The 19,509-nt window shown below is 45.0% G+C and overlaps 1 protein-coding gene across 1 annotated transcript in view; it reads left to right on the top strand.

The window, feature by feature from the left end:
- rxfp1 (relaxin family peptide receptor 1) overlaps positions 1-19,509 on the top strand; it is a 101,428-nt gene that overhangs the window by 60,842 nt on the left and 21,077 nt on the right. The window contains exons 5-11 of the mRNA XM_074674230.1: positions 103-174; positions 1,877-1,948; positions 14,489-14,560; positions 14,742-14,813; positions 15,005-15,073; positions 15,177-15,248; positions 15,432-15,503. Of these exons, the coding sequence (XP_074530331.1) occupies positions 103-174; positions 1,877-1,948; positions 14,489-14,560; positions 14,742-14,813; positions 15,005-15,073; positions 15,177-15,248; positions 15,432-15,503 (501 nt within the window). The remainder of the gene's footprint in view (positions 1-102; positions 175-1,876; positions 1,949-14,488; positions 14,561-14,741; positions 14,814-15,004; positions 15,074-15,176; positions 15,249-15,431; positions 15,504-19,509) is intronic.

Genomic DNA, 19,509 nt, shown 5'->3' with positions numbered 1-19,509 from the left:
TAGGGTTAGGGTCAGGTTATGGTTAGGGTTAGGGTTAGGGTAACCATCCATGAGTCAAAGCTGAACCTGTTTTCTGATTGGGAGCCTCTCGTTGTCACGCAGGTCTCTCCAAAGGAACCGGCTCCAGACGCTGAGAGCAAACGTCTTCTTTAAGTACCAGAGCCTACAGAAACTGTAAGTGCCCCATGAATTATGGATTCAGTGTCATTACCATATAAATGATTGAATTTGATGTCATTCTATTTTTAGTGACCCTTCATGATGTATGCTTAATCCTCGCCGCACGCCGTGTGGTTTCCTGTTCTGAAAGGGACAAAGGAGCAGTATCATTAACATGCATGACGGTCCGTACTGCTCATCCAGCCCGGCGTAGCATCCTCAGGATACCGCTGATAACAACTCCCCTTTGAGCTAAGACTCAGCAATGAGCGCCTGAACCCTAAAGCTGATTGGCTGAAAGCAAAGACGAACGCTGCGAGCGCCGACAGAAGCAGACGTTGTGTTCTGCATATGGATTCAGTCATATTCATAAATTAACTTGGTTGTTTATCTGCCTCGCACAGCGCCACGCAGGGAAAAGGTCTAATCCTCTGCCAGGAAATGTTTGGCTGTGTCTATCTGTGAGTCTGCAGCGACCATCCAAAGATTAACCGCCCCGAAAACTTTCTCTAAGGGGGCTCGTAAAGTTTGGCCTGAATCCTCAGAGCTGTAAAAAACACAACTGCAGTGAGCGCGCAGGCCACGGCCTCACACTGAGTCAGCTAACAGGTCCCTGAGATACTGATCAGAGAGGATGAGCAAAACTCTACAACTCCTGTTTTTTAAGAAAGAAACGTACTCCCTGAAGAGTTGAACTGAGATACAGCCTGGTTAGAAACAGCAGGGGCTGACCACGGAGCTGAACGATGTGTAAAACACGCTCACGTGTTCAGAATGATGATGAGCCCCTGCATCCTTGGATCCTTTGATCTGGCGCTTAAAGAGCCAGACCTGAGCCCGAGCGGTCTGCACAAAGGAGACGCACTTATCAGAAAATGAGATACAGACCTATACCAACCAAACAGGGGTATGAATGACCGGGTCACTCAGTGTGTGTGTAAACACCATCAACCGTTCCTGATAAAAACTGGGATGAGACTCAGAGCCGGATCCTGAAGTCCACGTGAACGTTCCTCTGAGCTGAGCACAGACCTCACTGATCCCTTTCATCGTTTTTATCTCACAAATACGTCAGCGTATATGAGCTTTGTCGTCTCACATCATTTTTTCTTCATACGTTCAGAGATTTTTAGAGAAACGCTCAGTTAGAGGAAACTTTGGCGCCCCCTGTGGACAAACACACACATGATATCACTGAGCTCTGCCGATCTCGTCTTGGACATGCTGAGGTGTTTTTTTCTGACAAATAAAATCTCTCTACCCTTTTCTGTGGTTGATCAGTCTGATATTTAACTCTGAGTGGATATCTGTCGTCATTCCTCCGGTCACACACTCCTGACGTCTGCCTGTGTGTATCACAGAAACTTCACTTTTACTTTCTGTCTTTTTCACCACCATTAAAATCTCCAACTCCTCTGGGACGCTTTGTGTCATAAATAATGAGGTTTTCTTTGATTAAAGGCAGCAGTAGGCAATTAAAAACTACAACATTACAAAATGAATCAGAAAAGATTGTTTGAAAACTAATGTTGAGAATTGAGTGTCAGACATAATGAAATGTGTAAATGAAGATTAGGCCACAGCTGAAGGTTTGTCAGAAAGCTGATTGTCCCTGAGGTTTGACAGCAGCTCAGGATTGTGTGCTGCTCTCTGTGAGTCCGTCTCTTTAAACCTCATGATTATTTCACATCATTGTGTGTTTGGAAATCTTTTACAGATACATGCAGCACAACAAAATCCAGGATGTGAGTCCTGACGCGTTCAGAGGCCTCTATAACCTGACCAGACTGTAAGTTTGTGTTCATTACATTTTAACCAACCGCTCACAAACACAGATTCAGCCTGAAAACAGTCCCTGTTCCTGAATAACAGCAGATTATTTCACACTGAGTGTCCGCACAGAGAAAACCTGCCACTTAAAAATGAGTGGCAGGAAAATCTGTTTCTTTTCTGGCTCCACATCGCAGAAAGACTTCAGAGCTCTGTTCAAATTATCATCCACGAGGAAACTGAGCCTCAGCAGGAACGCCACGGGGAGTTTAATGATGGTTTCATGTTACAGACACAGAGAAAAAGCATTTATGGTGTTTGATTCACACGAGTTCAGCTCTCAAACCATGACTCCAGCTGTGAATCACTCAGCACCTGAGAGAAGATTTCTGGGCTAGAATAATAAATATGATGCTTCAAGCTCCTGTTACTACGACTGCAGAGGATCAGACGATACTGACTCTTTCTATGAGAGGATCAGACGTTACTGACTCTTTCTAACAGAGGATCAGACGTTACTGACTCTTTCTAACAGAGGATCAGACGTTACTGACTCTTTCTAACAGAGGATCAGACGTTACTGACTCTTTCTAACAGAGGATCAGACATTACTGACTCTTTCTAACACTCAGAGGATCAGACGTTACTGACTCTTTCTAACAGAGGATCAGACGTTACTGACTCTTTCTAACAGAGGATCAGACGTTACTGACTCTTTCTAACAGAGGATCAGACGTTACTGACTCTTTCTAACAGAGGATCAGACGTTACTGACTCTTTCTAACAGAGGATCAGACGTTACTGACTCTTTCTAACACTCAGAGGATCAGACGTTACTGACTCTTTCTAACAGAGGATCAGACGTTACTGACTCTTTCTAACAGAGGATCAGACGTTACTGACTCTTTCTAACAGAGGATCAGACGTTACTGACTCTTTCTAACAGAGGATCAGACGTTACTGACTCTTTCTAACAGAGGATCAGACGTTACTGACTCTTTCTAACAGAGGATCAGACGTTACCGACTCTTTCTAACAGAGGATCAGACGTTACTGACTCTTTCTAACAGAGGATCAGACGTTACTGACTCTTTCTAACAGAGGATCAGATGTTACTGACTCTTTCTAACAGAGGATCAGACGTTACTGACTCTTTCTAACAGAGGATCAGACGTTACTGACTCTTTCTAACAGAGGATCAGACGTTACCGACTCTTTCTAACAGAGGATCAGACGTTACTGACTCTTTCTAACAGAGGATCAGACGTAACTGATTCTTTTTAACAGAGGATCAGACATTACTGACTCTTTCTAACAGAGGATCAGACGTAACTGATTCTTTCTAACAGAGGATCAGACATTACTGACTCTTTCTAACAGAGGATCAGACGTTACTGACTCTTTCTAACACTCAGAGGATCAGACGTTACTGACTCTTTCTAACAGAGGATCAGATGTTACTGACTCTTTCTAACACTCAGAGGATCAGACGTTACTGACTCTTTCTAACAGAGGATCAGACGTTACTGACTCTTTCTAACACTCAGAGGATCAGACGTTACTGACTCTTTCTAACAGAGGATCAGACGTTACTGACTCTTTCTAACACTCAGAGGATCAGACGTTACTGACTCTTTCTAACAGAGGATCAGACGTTACTGACTCTTTCTAACACTCAGAGGATCAGACGTTACTGACTCTTTCTAACAGAGGATCAGACGTTACTGACCCCTTCTTACAGAGGATCAGACATTACTGACTCTTTCTAACAGAGGATCAGACGTTACTGACTCTTTCTGACAGAGGATCAGACGTTACTGACTCTTTCTAACAGAGGATCAGACGTTACTGACTCTTTCTGACAGAGGATCAGACGTGACTGACTCTTTCTAACAGAGGATCAGACGTTACTGACTCTTTCTAACAGAGGATCAGACGTTACTGACTCTTTCTAACAGAGGATCAGACATTACTGACTCTTTCTAACACTCAGAGGATCAGACGTTACTGACTCTTTCTAACAGAGGATCAGATGTTACTGACTCTTTCTAACATTCAGAGGATCAGACGTTACTGACTCTTTCTAACACTCAGAGGATCAGACGTTACTGACTCTTTCTAACACTCAGAGGATCAGACGTTACTGACTCTTTCTAACAGAGGATCAGACGTTACTGACTCTTTCTAACAGAGGATCAGACGTTACTGACTCTTTCTAACAGAGGATCAGATGTTACTGACTCTTTCTAACACTCAGAGGATCAGACGTTACTGACTCTTTCTAACAGAGGATCAGATGTTACTGACTCTTTCTAACACTCAGAGGATCAGACGTTACTGACTCTTTCTAACAGAGGATCAGATGTTACTGACTCTTTCTAACACTCAGAGGATCAGACGTTACTGACTCTTTCTAACAGAGGATCAGACGTTACTGACTCTTTCTAACAGAGGATCAGACATTACTGACTCTTTCTAACACTCAGAGGATCAGACGTTACTGACTCTTTCTAACAGAGGATCAGATGTTACTGACTCTTTCTAACATTCAGAGGATCAGACGTTACTGACTCTTTCTAACACTCAGAGGATCAGACGTTACTGACTCTTTCTAACACTCAGAGGATCAGACGTTACTGACTCTTTCTAACAGAGGATCAGATGTTACTGACTCTTTCTAACATTCAGAGGATCAGACGTTACTGACTCTTTCTAACACTCAGAGGATCAGACGTTACTGACTCTTTCTAACAGAGGATCAGATGTTACTGACTCTTTCTAACACTCAGAGGATCAGACGTTACTGACTCTTTCTAACAGAGGATCAGATGTTACTGACTCTTTCTAACACTCAGAGGATCAGACGTTACTGACTCTTTCTAACACTCAGAGGATCAGACGTTACTGACTCTTTCTAACAGAGGATCAGACGTTACCGACTCTTTCTAACAGAGGATCAGACGTTACTGACTCTTTCTAACACTCAGAGGATCAGACGTTACTGACTCTTTCTAACACTCAGAGGATCAGACGTTACTGACTCTTTCTAACAGAGGATCAGACGTTACTGACTCTTTCTAACAGAGGATCAGACATTACTGACTCTTTCTAACAGAGGATCAGACGTTACTGACTCTTTCTAACAGAGGATCAGACGTTACTGACTCTTTCTAACAGAGGATCAGACGTAACCGACTCTTTCTAACAGAGGATCAGACGTTACTGACTCTTTCTAACAGAGGATCAGACGTTACTGACTCTTTCTAACAGAGGATCAGACGTTACTGACTCTTTCTAACAGAGGATCAGACGTAACCGACTCTTTCTAACAGAGGATCAGACGTTACTGACTCTTTCTAACAGAGGATCAGATGTTACTGACTCTTTCTAACACTCAGAGGATCAGACGTTAATGACTCTTTCTAACAGAGGATCAGACGTTACTGACTCTTTCTAACAGAGGATCAGACGTTACTGACTCTTTCTAACAGAGGATCAGACGTTACTGACTCTTTCTAACAGAGGATCAGACGTTACTGACTCTTTCTAACAGAGGATCAGACGTTACTGACTCTTTCTAACACTCAGAGGATCAGACGTAACTGATTCTTTCTAACAGAGGATCAGACGTTACTGACTCTTTCTAACAGAGGATCAGACATTACTGACTCTTTCTAACAGAGGATCAGACATTACTGACTCTTTCTAACAGAGGATCAGATGTTAACGACTCTTTCTAACAGAGGATCAGACGTTACTGACTCTTTCTAACAGAGGATCAGATGTTTCTGACTCTTTCTAACAGAGGATCAGATGTTAACGACTCTTTCTAACAGAGGATCAGACGTTACTGACTCTTTCTAACAGAGGATCAGACGTTACTGACTCTTTCTAACAGAGGATCAGACATTACTGACTCTTTCTAACAGAGGATCAGACGTTACTGACTCTTTCTAACAGAGGATCAGACGTTACTGACTCTTTCCAACAGAGGATCAGACGTTACTGACTCTTTCTAACAGAGGATCAGACATTACTGACTCTTTCTAACACTCAGAGGATCAGACGTTACTGACTCTTTCTAACAGAGGATCAGACGTTACTGACTCTTTCTAACACTCAGAGGATCAGACGTTACTGACTCTTTCTAACAGAGGATCAGACGTTACTGACCCCTTCTTACAGAGGATCAGACATTACTGACTCTTTCTAACAGAGGATCAGACGTTACTGACTCTTTCTGACAGAGGATCAGACGTTACTGACTCTTTCTAACAGAGGATCAGACGTTACTGACTCTTTCTGACAGAGGATCAGACGTTACTGACTCTTTCTAACAGAGGATCAGACGTTACTGACTCTTTCTAACAGAGGATCAGACGTTACTGACTCTTTCTAACAGAGGATCAGACATTACTGACTCTTTCTAACACTCAGAGGATCAAACGTTACTGACTCTTTCTAACAGAGGATCAGATGTTACTGACTCTTTCTAACATTCAGAGGATCAGACGTTACTGACTCTTTCTAACACTCAGAGGATCAGACGTTACTGACTCTTTCTAACACTCAGAGGATCAGACGTTACTGACTCTTTCTAACAGAGGATCAGACGTTACTGACTCTTTCTAACAGAGGATCAGATGTTACTGACTCTTTCTAACACTCAGAGGATCAGACGTTACTGACTCTTTCTAACAGAGGATCAGATGTTACTGACTCTTTCTAACACTCAGAGGATCAGACGTTACTGACTCTTTCTAACACTCAGAGGATCAGACGTTACTGACTCTCTCTAACAGAGGATCAGACGTTACTGACTCTTTCTAACAGAGGATCAGACGTTACTGACTCTTTCTAACAGAGGATCAGACATTACTGACTCTTTCTAACACTCAGAGGATCAGACGTTACTGACTCTTTCTAACAGAGGATCAGATGTTACTGACTCTTTCTAACATTCAGAGGATCAGACGTTACTGACTCTTTCTAACACTCAGAGGATCAGACGTTACTGACTCTTTCTAACAGAGGATCAGACGTTACTGACTCTTTCTAACAGAGGATCAGATGTTACTGACTCTTTCTAACACTCAGAGGATCAGACGTTACTGACTCTTTCTAACAGAGGATCAGACATTACTGACTCTTTCTAACAGAGGATCAGACGTTACTGACTCTTTCTAACAGAGGATCAGACGTTACTGACTCTTTCTGACAGAGGATCAGACGTAACCGACTCTTTCTTACAGAGGATCAGACGTTACTGACTCTTTCTAACACTCAGAGGATCAGACGTTACTGACTCTTTCTAACAGAGGATCAGACGTTACTGACTCTTTCTAACAGAGGATCAGACGTAACCGACTCTTTCTAACAGAGGATCAGACGTTACTGACTCTTTCTAACAGAGGATCAGATGTTACTGACTCTTTCTAACACTCAGAGGATCAGACGTTAATGACTCTTTCTAACAGAGGATCAGACGTTACTGACTCTTTCTAACAGAGGATCAGACGTTACTGACTCTTTCTAACAGAGGATCAGACGTTACTGACTCTTTCTAACAGAGGATCAGACGTTACTGACTCTTTCTAACAGAGGATCAGACGTTACTGACTCTTTCTAACACTCAGAGGATCAGACGTAACTGATTCTTTCTAACAGAGGATCAGACGTTACTGACTCTTTCTAACAGAGGATCAGACATTACTGACTCTTTCTAACAGAGGATCAGACATTACTGACTCTTTCTAACAGAGGATCAGATGTTAACGACTCTTTCTAACAGAGGATCAGACGTTACTGACTCTTTCTAACAGAGGATCAGATGTTTCTGACTCTTTCTAACAGAGGATCAGATGTTAACGACTCTTTCTAACAGAGGATCAGACGTTACTGACTCTTTCTAACAGAGGATCAGACGTTACTGACTCTTTCTAACAGAGGATCAGACATTACTGACTCTTTCTAACAGAGGATCAGACGTTACTGACTCTTTCTAACAGAGGATCAGACGTTACTGACTCTTTCTAACAGAGGATCAGACGTTACTGACTCTTTCTAACAGAGGATCAGACATTACTGACTCTTTCTAACACTCAGAGGATCAGACGTTACTGACTCTTTCTAACAGAGGATCAGACGTTACTGACTCTTTCTAACACTCAGAGGATCAGACGTTACTGACTCTTTCTAACAGAGGATCAGACGTTACTGACCCCTTCTTACAGAGGATCAGACATTACTGACTCTTTCTAACAGAGGATCAGACGTTACTGACTCTTTCTGACAGAGGATCAGACGTTACTGACTCTTTCTAACAGAGGATCAGACGTTACTGACTCTTTCTGACAGAGGATCAGACGTTACTGACTCTTTCTAACAGAGGATCAGACGTTACTGACTCTTTCTAACAGAGGATCAGACGTTACTGACTCTTTCTAACAGAGGATCAGACATTACTGACTCTTTCTAACACTCAGAGGATCAAACGTTACTGACTCTTTCTAACAGAGGATCAGATGTTACTGACTCTTTCTAACATTCAGAGGATCAGACGTTACTGACTCTTTCTAACACTCAGAGGATCAGACGTTACTGACTCTTTCTAACACTCAGAGGATCAGACGTTACTGACTCTTTCTAACAGAGGATCAGACGTTACTGACTCTTTCTAACAGAGGATCAGATGTTACTGACTCTTTCTAACACTCAGAGGATCAGACGTTACTGACTCTTTCTAACAGAGGATCAGATGTTACTGACTCTTTCTAACACTCAGAGGATCAGACGTTACTGACTCTTTCTAACACTCAGAGGATCAGACGTTACTGACTCTCTCTAACAGAGGATCAGACGTTACTGACTCTTTCTAACAGAGGATCAGACGTTACTGACTCTTTCTAACAGAGGATCAGACATTACTGACTCTTTCTAACACTCAGAGGATCAGACGTTACTGACTCTTTCTAACAGAGGATCAGACGTTACTGACTCTTTCTAACAGAGGATCAGACGTTACTGACTCTTTCTAACAGAGGATCAGATGTTACTGACTCTTTCTAACAGAGGATCAGACGTTACTGACTCTTTCTAACAGAGGATCAGATGTTACTGACTCTTTCTAACACTCAGAGGATCAGACGTTAATGACTCTTTCTAACAGAGGATCAGATGTTACTGACTCTTTCTAACAGAGGATCAGACATTACTGACTCTTTCTAACACTCAGAGGATCAGACGTTACTGACTCTTTCTAACAGAGGATCAGACGTTACTGACTCTTTCTAACAGAGGATCAGACGTTACTGACTCTTTCTAACACTCAGAGGATCAGACGTTAATGACTCTTTCTAACAGAGCCTCAGACGTTACTGACTCTTTCTAACAGAGGATCAGACATTACTGACTCTTTCTAACAGAGGATCAGACGTTACTGACTCTTTCTAACAGAGGATCAGACGTTACTGACTCTTTCTAACAGAGGATCAGACGTTACTGACTCTTTCTAACAGAGGATCAGACATTACTGACTCTTTCTAACACTCAGAGGATCAGACGTTACTGACTCTTTCTAACAGAGGATCAGACGTTACTGACTCTTTCTAACAGAGGATCAGACGTTACTGACTCTTTCTAACACTCAGAGGATCAGACGTTAATGACTCTTTCTAACAGAGCCTCAGACGTTACTGACTCTTTCTAACAGAGGATCAGACGTTACTGACTCTTTCTAACAGAGGATCACATTGTACTGACTCTTTCTAACAGAGGATCAGACGTTACTGACTCTTTCTAACAGAGGATCAGACGTTACTGACTCTTTCTAACAGAGGATCAGATGTTACTGACTCTTTCTAACGGAGGATCAGACGTTACTGACTCTTTCTAACAGAGGATCAGATGTTACTGACTCTTTCTAACGGAGGATCAGACGTTACTGACTCTTTCTAACAGAGGATCGGACGTTACTGACTCTTTCTAACAGAGGATCAGACGTTACTGACTCTTTCTAACACTCAGAGGATCAGACGTTACTGACTCTTTCTAACAGAGGATCAGACGTTACTGACTCTTTCTAACAGAGGATCAGATGTTACTGACTCTTTCTAACAGAGGATCAGACGTTACAGACTCTTTCTAACACTCAGAGGATCAGACGTTACTGACTCTTTCTAACAGAGGATCAGACGTTACTGACTCTTTCTAACAGAGGATCAGACGTTACTGACTCTTTCTAACAGAGGATCAGACATTACTGACTCTTTCTAACAGAGGATCAGACGTTACTGACTCTTTCTTACAGAGGATCAGACGTTACAGACTCTTTCTAACACTCAGAGGATCAGACATTACTGACTCTTTCTAACAGAGGATCAGACGTTACTGACTCTTTCTAACAGAGGATCAGACGTTACTGACTCTTTCTAACAGAGGATCAGATGTTACTGACTCTTTCTAACGGAGGATCAGACATTACTGACTCTTTCTAACAGAGGATCAGACGTTACTGACTCTTTCTAACAGAGGATCAGACGTTACTGACTCTTTCTAACAGAGGATCAGACGTTACTGACTCTTTCTAACACTCAGAGGATCAGACGTTACTGACTCTTTATAACAGAGGATCAGACGTTACTGACTCTTTCTAACAGAGGATCAGACGTTACTGACTCTTTCTAACAGAGGATCAGACGTTACTGACTCTTTCTAACACTCAGAGGATCAGACATTACTGACTCTTTCTAACAGAGGATCAGACGTTACTGACTCTTTCTAACAGAGGATCAGACATTACTGCCTCTTTCTAACAGAGGATCAGACGTTACTGACTCTTTCTAACAGAGGATCAGACGTTACTGACTCTTTCTAACAGAGGATCAGACGTTACAGACTCTTTCTAACACTCAGAGGATCAGACGTTACTGACTCTTTCTAACAGAGGATCAGACGTTACTGACTCTTTCTAACAGAGGTTCAGACGTTACTGACTCTTTCTAACAGAGGATCAGACGTTACTGACTCTTTCTAACAGAGGATCAGACGTTACTGACTCTTTCTAACAGAGGATCAGACATTACTGACTCTTTCTAACAGAGGATCAGACGTTACTGACTCTTTCTAACAGAGAATCAGACGTTACTGACTCTTTCTAACAGAGGATCAGACGTTACTGACTCTTTCTAACGGAGGATCAGACGTTACTGACTGTTTCTAACAGAGGATCAGACGTTACTGACTCTTTCTAACGGAGGATCAGCCGTTACTGACTCTTTCTAACAGAGGATCAGATGTTACTGACTCTTTGTAACAGAGGATCAGACGTTACTGACTCTTTCTAACAGAGGATCAGACGTTACTGACTCTTTCTAACAGAGGATCAGACGTTACTGACTCTTTCTAACAGAGGATCAGACGTTACTGACTCTTTCTAACAGAGGATCAGACGTTACTGACTCTTTCTAACAGAGGATCAGACGTTACTGACTCTTTCTGACAGAGGATCAGACGTTACTGACTCTTTCTGACAGAGGATCAGACGTTACTGACTCTTTCTAACAGAGGATCAGACGTTCCTGACTCTTTCTAACAGAGGATCAGACGTTACTGACTCTTTCTAACAGAGGATCAGATGTTACTGACTCTTTCTAACACTCAGAGGATCAGACGTTACTGACTCTTTCTAACAGAGGATCAGACGTTACTGACTCTTTCTAACAGAGGATCAGACGTTACTGACTCTTTCTAACAGAGGATCAGACATTACTGACTCTTTCTAACACTCAGAGGATCAGACATTACTGACTCTTTCTAACACTCAGAGGATCAGACGTTACTGACTCTTTCTAACACTCAGAGGATCAGACGTTACTGACTCTTTCTAACACTCAGAGGATCAGACGTTACTGACTCTTTCTAACAGAGGATCAGACGTTACTGACTCTTTCTAACAGAGGATCAGACGTTACTGACTCTTTCTAACACTCAGAGGATCAGACGTTACTGACTCTTTCTAACACTCAGAGGATCAGACGTTACTGACTCTTTCTAACAGAGGATCAGACGTTACTGACTCTTTCTAACACTCAGAGGATCAGACGTTACTGACTCTTTCTAACAGAGGATCAGACGTAACCGACTCTTTCTAACAGAGGATCAGACGTTACTGACTCTTTCTTACAGAGGATCAGACGTTACTGACTCTTTCTAACAGAGGATCAGACGTTACTGACTCTTTCTAACAGAGGATCAGACGTTACTGACTCTTTCTAACAGAGGATCAGACGTTACTGACTCTTTCTAACAGAGGATCAGACATTACTGACTCTTTCTAACAGAGGATCAGACGTTACTGACTCTTTCTAACACTCAGAGGTCCAGACGTTACTGACTCTTTCTAACAGAGGATCAGATGTTACTGACTCTTTCTAACAGAGGATCAGACGTTACTGACTCTTTCTAACAGAGGATCAGACGTTACTGACTCTTTCTTACAGAGGATCAGACGTTACTGACTCTTTCTAACAGAGGATCAGACGTTACTGACTCTTTCTAACAGAGGATCAGACGTTACTGACTCTTTCTAACAGAGGATCAGACGTTACTGACTCTTTCTAACAGAGGATCAGACATTACTGACTCTTTCTAACAGAGGATCAGACGTTACTGACTCTTTCTAACAGAGGATCAGACGTTACTGACTCTTTCTAACACTCAGAGGTCCAGACGTTACTGACTCTTTCTAACAGAGGATCAGATGTTACTGACTCTTTCTAACAGAGGATCAGACGTTACTGACTCTTTCTAACAGAGGATCAGACGTTACTGACTCTTTCTAACACTCAGAGGATCAGACGTTACTGACTCTTTCTAACACTCAGAGGATCAGACGTTACTGACTCTTTCTAACAGAGGATCAGACGTTACTGACTCTTTCTAACAGAGGATCAGACGTTACTGACTCTTTCTAACACTCAGAGGATCAGACGTTACTGACTCTTTCTAACAGAGGATCAGACGTTACTGACTCTTTCTAACAGAGGATCACATTGTACTGACTCTTTCTAACAGAGGATCAGACGTTACTGACTCTTTCTAACAGAGGATCAGACGTTACTGACTCTTTCTAACAGAGGATCAGACGTTACTGACTCTTTCTAACACTCAGAGGATCAGACGTTACTGACTCTTTCTAACAGAGGATCAGACGTTACTGACTCTTTCTAACACTCAGAGGATCAGACGTTACTGACTCTTTCTAACAGAGGATCAGACGTTACTGACTCTTTCTAACACTCAGTCGGACAGTTGAGATGAAGGATCATTGAGCTTTAAACAGATGATTCAGACTCCTGTTTCTGGCTCTGAAAACCTTTTTTCTCTGGGTTTGTTCACACACACCTTTAGTTTTATCAGGGCCTGAACAGAAAGTACCTGGGCAGTGTGATTCTTGGCCCTGCTGTGTTTTTATTCCCACATTTTGTACAATATAGGAAATAAACAGATAAAATAAATAGATCTCTGCGGGGGGGGGGGTGAACAAACACAGTGGGAGATGGATGGATGCAGAAAGTCACATGACCCACCTACACAGAAACAGAGATTGCTCATCTTGAGGCCCGCTGGTCGATCAGCTTCAGGAAATAGGTGAGGAGGCTGTGATTGGCTGATCTGTGTGAGGCCGACCTCATCAGCCAATCAGTGTCTGGATGCTGAAGCTGTTGTGTCTGAGTGGGAGGAAATCCCTGTGGTCACACTCACAGCCTCCAAAAATAGCTCCTCTTCCTCCTCCTCCTCCTCCTCTTCCTCCTCCTCCTCCTCTCCTCTTCCTCCTCCTCCTCCTCTTCCTCCTCCTCCTCCTCTCCTCCTTCTCTTCCTCCTCCTCTTCCTCCTCCTCCTCTCCTCCTCCTCCTCCTCCTCCTCCTCCTCCTCCTCCTCCTCCTCCTCCTCTCCTCCTCCTACTCATACTCCTCCTCTTCCTCCTCCTCCTCTCCTCCTTCTCTTTCTCCTCCTCCTCTCCTCCTCCTCCGCTCCTCCTCCTCTGGAGCAGAAACTATCTGAGCAACAGATTAATGAAACAACAGACGCCATCAGAGGTCTGTCAAACCAACAGGAGGATGGAGGATGGAGGATGGAGGATGGAGGATGGATACAGATGGAGTATGGATAGAGATGGAGTATGGAGGATGAAGGATGGAGGATGGATGAAGGATGGAGGATGGAGGATGGAGGATGGATGGATGATGGAGGATGGAGGATGGATGGAGGATGGAGGATGGAGGATGGAGGATGGAGGAAGGAGGATGGAGGATGGAGGATGGAGGAAGGAGGATGGAGGATGGAGGATGGAGGATGGAGGATGAAGGATGGAGGATCGAGTATGGAGGATGGAGGATGGAGGATCGAGTATGGTGGATGGAGGATGGAGGATAGAGGGTGTAGCTGTAATCAGTCAAATCAACCTGTAAACAAAAGGATTAAATCAAACATTTCGTGTTTTTCTCCATTTTTTCCACATCCTGCTTTAAAATCCTCAGTTTCTGTGTTTCCTCCTCAGGTACCTGAGCTATAATCAAATCTCCGTCCTGATGCCCGGCGTCTTCCAGGACCTGCACAAGCTGGAGTGGTTGTATGTTTTTATTTTCCTCTGTTTTTGAGAATCAGATTAATTTCTGCTTTGACCAACTTGTGATAAATCCTTCCCTCAGACTTGATCTGATTTCACTTCTCCGTCTGTCTTTCCTCAGAAAACAAAGTCAAATCGTTCTGCTCATTAGACTGAAAGTTCATCTGTCCTTTTATCGTTTCAGGATCCTGGAAAACAACAACATCCATCAGATTTCCTCAGCGACCTTTTCGGGCCTGGACTCCCTGGTTTTACTGTGAGTTTCCTCTTGGTTTGCTCCTTGTACTCCTCGTACTCCTCGTCCTCCTCGGTGGCCTCCTCCTCCTCGGTGGCCTCCTCCTCCTCTGTGGCCTCCTCTCCAGAAATCAGAAGCTCTGTCTGTAAAGCCGTGGGTTGATTGGCTGTGATTTCTTTGTGTGTCTGTCTTTGTGTGCGGCTGATTGGCAGGGTGTTACTGAACAACTCTCTGTCCAGGCTGGTCGACATCTGTCAGGAAATGCCCAGACTGAACTGGCTGTGAGTAGCTCCCCGCCCCGCAGACACAGAGAGCGCTTGGTCTGACAGCAAACAAGCAGCAGACATGTTTTCATCTATCTGTGTTTCTGACGTCTTCCCTCAGGGACTTGGAGGGGAACGTGATTGAATCCATCGGAAACGTCTCTTTGCGCTCGTGCAGCATGCTGACTGTGCTGTAAGTCAACTGTTGTTGCATTAAACCTGAATCAAAGTGTTTGTTTCCTCTGACAGAATCAGGCTCTTTGTTGTGTTTGTCTTCAGCTGGAAGATTTAAAAACTCACAAAGCAGAGTTTTTGTTCCTCTGAAGGTCTTGAGGTGGTTATCAGACCATTTCTGTCCTGTTTGTTGCTTTTCCAGGGTTTTGCAGAGGAACAGGATCGGCTTCATCCATGAGCAGGCGTTCTCCGTCCTCCAGAAGCTCGGGGAATTGTAAGTTATTAACTTCAGTTTGTTTAAACTCAAGATTCAAACAAGTCAGCAGGAGACGTAAATTCAAAGATTATTTTATCGACTTCAGATAATTCATGAATCCATTTTTAGAGAAGTGACTCAGCAGCCGTCAGCGTCTCTCAGTGATGGTGTCATTTCTGCTCGTTGAGGTGGAGTTAACCCTTTAAAGCCCGTGGAGACGTCTGCACTCCCATTTCACCCGTTCCCTGTCAAACAGCGTAACTCCTCCACGATTTGGGCTCGAGACGCTTTACGGGGATGTCCAGGGTGTTAGCGTACATGTGCAGTGACTTTCCAGTCACAGGAGATATTTGATGTAGGCTGTTGTTATTTTAAAGGTGCGTCTGTGACAGTTACTCTCCAAACATTTGGGTTAGAGAAAAAAATGGCTTCAATGGGCTGAGGAAGACCAGCTCTCCTGACTCCGACTCTGTTGAAGCCAAAATGTCCTCGTCCAGCTCTCCTTCATCCCCGACACACTCTGAAAAAGAAAAGTCCCAACTTTGAGCGTCTCCACCACTCATGGTTCAGTTTCTCTGCAGCTGACCCAAAGGTAGACTCACCTGGAGAGACCCCTGTTTAATAACATGCTATCCAAAGCTAAGGCTTTAGCCTCGATGTTTATGATGACCCGTGTGACGGGCGTAGACGCTAACAGTTTTCTCACCTCACCAGGTGAAAGTCAGTAACCGTCATCAAGGTGTTTCCACAAATCAGAGTCAAGCATCTGACACACCTGGAAGTGAGTGTACGTCAGCGTACTCGTACTTTAACCTTCAGGACAGAGCGTGTGCTACGAGCTGTAGGCCTGATGCTACGACATCAACAGAAAACGTCACACGTCTCTGAAACAACTTCCTGCTTCATGTGACACCACACAATGAACTGAAGAAAACCACGTCAGCTGACTGTCATCCAAGAAAACTAAGAAAACTTGGGTGCCCCCAGGAATTATGGGTAGCTGCGGTTGCTGCAGCAGTGTAAAGCTGCTGTGAGGAGCCGTTGGCTGCGGACGTGTCACTGCGGACGTGTCACTAGGCTCCGCTGCGGACGTGTCACGCTGCGGACGTGTCACTAGGCTCCGCGGACGTGTCACTAGGCTCCGCGGACGTGTCACTAGGCTCCGCGGACGTGTCACTAGGCTCCGCTGCTGTCGACGTTTTATATCTGTTTTTATGCGTTTTTACCTGATCTGATTTCTAATCCTGTTCTCCTGTGGACTGCCGCTACTGTATTGGACTGTTCGGCGTTGCTTTTTGCCATCGTGATATTGCAAAAACACTACTATAGTTGGTACCTGTGTACTGTTAGCATTTTTAGCCGCTATGGCTACTCTCTCCGCCGTCAACATGCCGGGCGCTCCCTGTAAAAGCTGCCTGGTTCTGACACACACCCAAGCTGAGGTAACTAACCTTAAAGAAGACATCCGCAGGCTTTCCGAGGATTTGAAGCAGAAGGACGCAATGTTATCCAGCTACATCGACATGGCTGCCGCACAGTCAAAGAGAATCCTGTCCATGCATTCCGAAATTTCGGATACCTTGCTGTGGGATTCTTCGCGTCCTCGTCCTTCCTCCTGCTCGACCCCAAATCCCCGCGAGCCCTGGACAGAGGTGATGGTCAGGGGCAGCACGATGAGACTGTCGGTCTCTCCTCCACCACTACACCTTGCTGACGCACCGCGGCTAGAGGAGGCACCGGCGGAGCCGGGTGAGGGTAACCAGGTGGCCGGTTCGGTCTCTCCTCGTGCCTTCAACAGATCCGCTCACTGCCCTCCGAGGCCTGCATGTGGTGCCCAGTCCGACTTCTCTGTGACTGTCCCCGCTCCATCAAATGAATCACCTGCGGCTTTTTCTCCTCCCGATGTGGCCGCCCCCTCTCCTGCTGCATCAGCGACTCATCCATCCACCGAGGGCTGCCGTGCTGCTGCCGTGTCCTCCACTCTAGGCTCCGTTGCTGTCGGCGGGGCGACTGAGGTCCCCGTTGCTGGGAGGCAGGGCAGACGGCGGGGAGGATCATCTCCCTCTTACCGCCGAAGGCTGCTACGGGAGGCGGTCAATAGGCGGTCAAGTGGAAAGGATTTCCCGCAGCCTGTCGTTCGACTTCCCGAGGCTGGCGCTTCTCTGCCGGTGAATGACTCCTGGGCACGGCTCGGAGCGAAGCCCAAAGCTGTCGCCCGCTCCTCAACAACTCTTCCAGAGCGCTGGGTTCGAGTAGGCGCCAGTAGGCGGAGCCCCTCCTCCACTGTACCTGCATCCACGCACTTTAACATTCAAGTCAATAATAAATATGAGACTCTTGGCATCAAGGATTTCCCTCCCCTGGACGACAGGACCGATCGTCCTTCACCAAAGAGGTCCGACACTCCATCTCGGCCGGGTTCAACCGCGGGCCGACGTCGCCAACCCCGGGTCCCATCCCGCCAGCGACGCACCTCCAGGCAGCCCGCGGAGCAACACGCCCCCTCCGTGCTGGTTGTCGGGACCTCGATGGTCCGGCACGTGAGGGTGCACAGCGGCCGGACCTTCTGCCACCCTGGAGCCCGCGTCAAGGAGGTCGAGTCCTCCGCCCTCCAGCTGTGTGCTCAGCACAGCGCGGCCTCTACGCTGGTTCTGGAGGCTGGGATTAACGACCTCAGAGACCAGCAATCCGAGACCCTCAAGCGGGATTTCACGTCCATGGTCGACTGCCTGCTGGACACGGGGAAGCAACTGGTCATCTCTGGCCTGCTTCCCCCGCCGCACTATGGTGACGTCACCACCAGTCGCCTTCGCCAGCTGCACTTGTGGCTTAAGGGATACTGCCTGAGTAAAAGTATTCCTTTTGTGGATAATTTTATCGCTTTTTTAAACAGACCCCACCTTTTTAAATCAGACGGCCTGCACCCAAACCAGGAGGGGTCGAGGCTTTTAGCAGTCAACATTGACCTGACTGTCAGGTCCTGCACCACCACCTCCTGACTCACTACACACAGGCGCTCTCCACCTCACTCACACTCACCTTCACCACCCCATAGGTACACCATACACGCCCCTCCCTCAGTGACCTCAGTGGCACAGGACAGTATAAGCACAATAAAAACAATTATCTCACATAGACAAAAGAGACAGAGGAGGACTGTTTTTAGACCAGAATGTGCTTTTAATGTTCCGCTGGAAAAATGCGTTGAGTGCACGTTCAGCTTAGATGTTAAAATGGCTGTGCTGAACGTGCGCTCCCTTTTAAACAAATCTTTTATTGTAAATGATATTATTGTGGACAACAACCTGGACAGTATTCTCCTTACTGAGACATGGCTCGGCACTGATGCACCTGTTGTTCTCACCGAGGCTTCCCCACCAAATTTTAACTTTTTATTTTCAACTAGAGGGTGCAGAAAAGGGGGTGGTACGGCCTCAATAACAAAGACCGATATGCAGGCGAAAGAAATCATTTTTAATAGGTACTCATCATTTGAGTACCATGCTTTCGTTTTTAGCAGCCCACCTATCCTCTGTATAACAGTCTACCGACCACCCCAGTACTCCACCTCTTTTATTAGTGAATTTTCAGAGTTTTTATCAATCATTCATACCACTTTTAACAGAATTTTAATAACTGGTGATTTTAATCTGCACGTGGACATCTCCTCAGACTTAATGTCAAGAGAATTTTTAAACCTCTTACACTGTCTTGATTTTAAGCAACACGTCACGCAGCCGACCCACAGCAGGGGGCGCACCTTAGACCTGGTTATATCTTATGGTCTGTCCATTGGAGCGCCCTCTGTTGTGGACCTGGCTGTGTCTGACCACTTTTGTGTGTTTTTTACAATCACCAGTTTTAATCAGAGGGAGGCCCCTGTGAGAACAGTGAGGAAACGCTACCTAACTTCTGAAGTGGCTGCAAATTTTATCCAGATTTTACAGAGCACTCCTGCAGAAATTTTACCAGCACCCTGCGATTTTATCACTGACAACTTGAATAAAAATATGAAGTCAGCACT

Source organism: Halichoeres trimaculatus, unplaced genomic scaffold, assembly GCF_033239565.1.
Source record: "Halichoeres trimaculatus isolate MK-OKI-2021-1 unplaced genomic scaffold, fHalTri1.1 fHalTri1_scaffold_7, whole genome shotgun sequence".
Lineage (NCBI taxonomy): Eukaryota > Metazoa > Chordata > Actinopteri > Labriformes > Labridae > Halichoeres > Halichoeres trimaculatus.
Note: the sequence above shows the minus strand (reverse complement) of the source record. Positions and strands in the feature narration are given on the sequence as shown.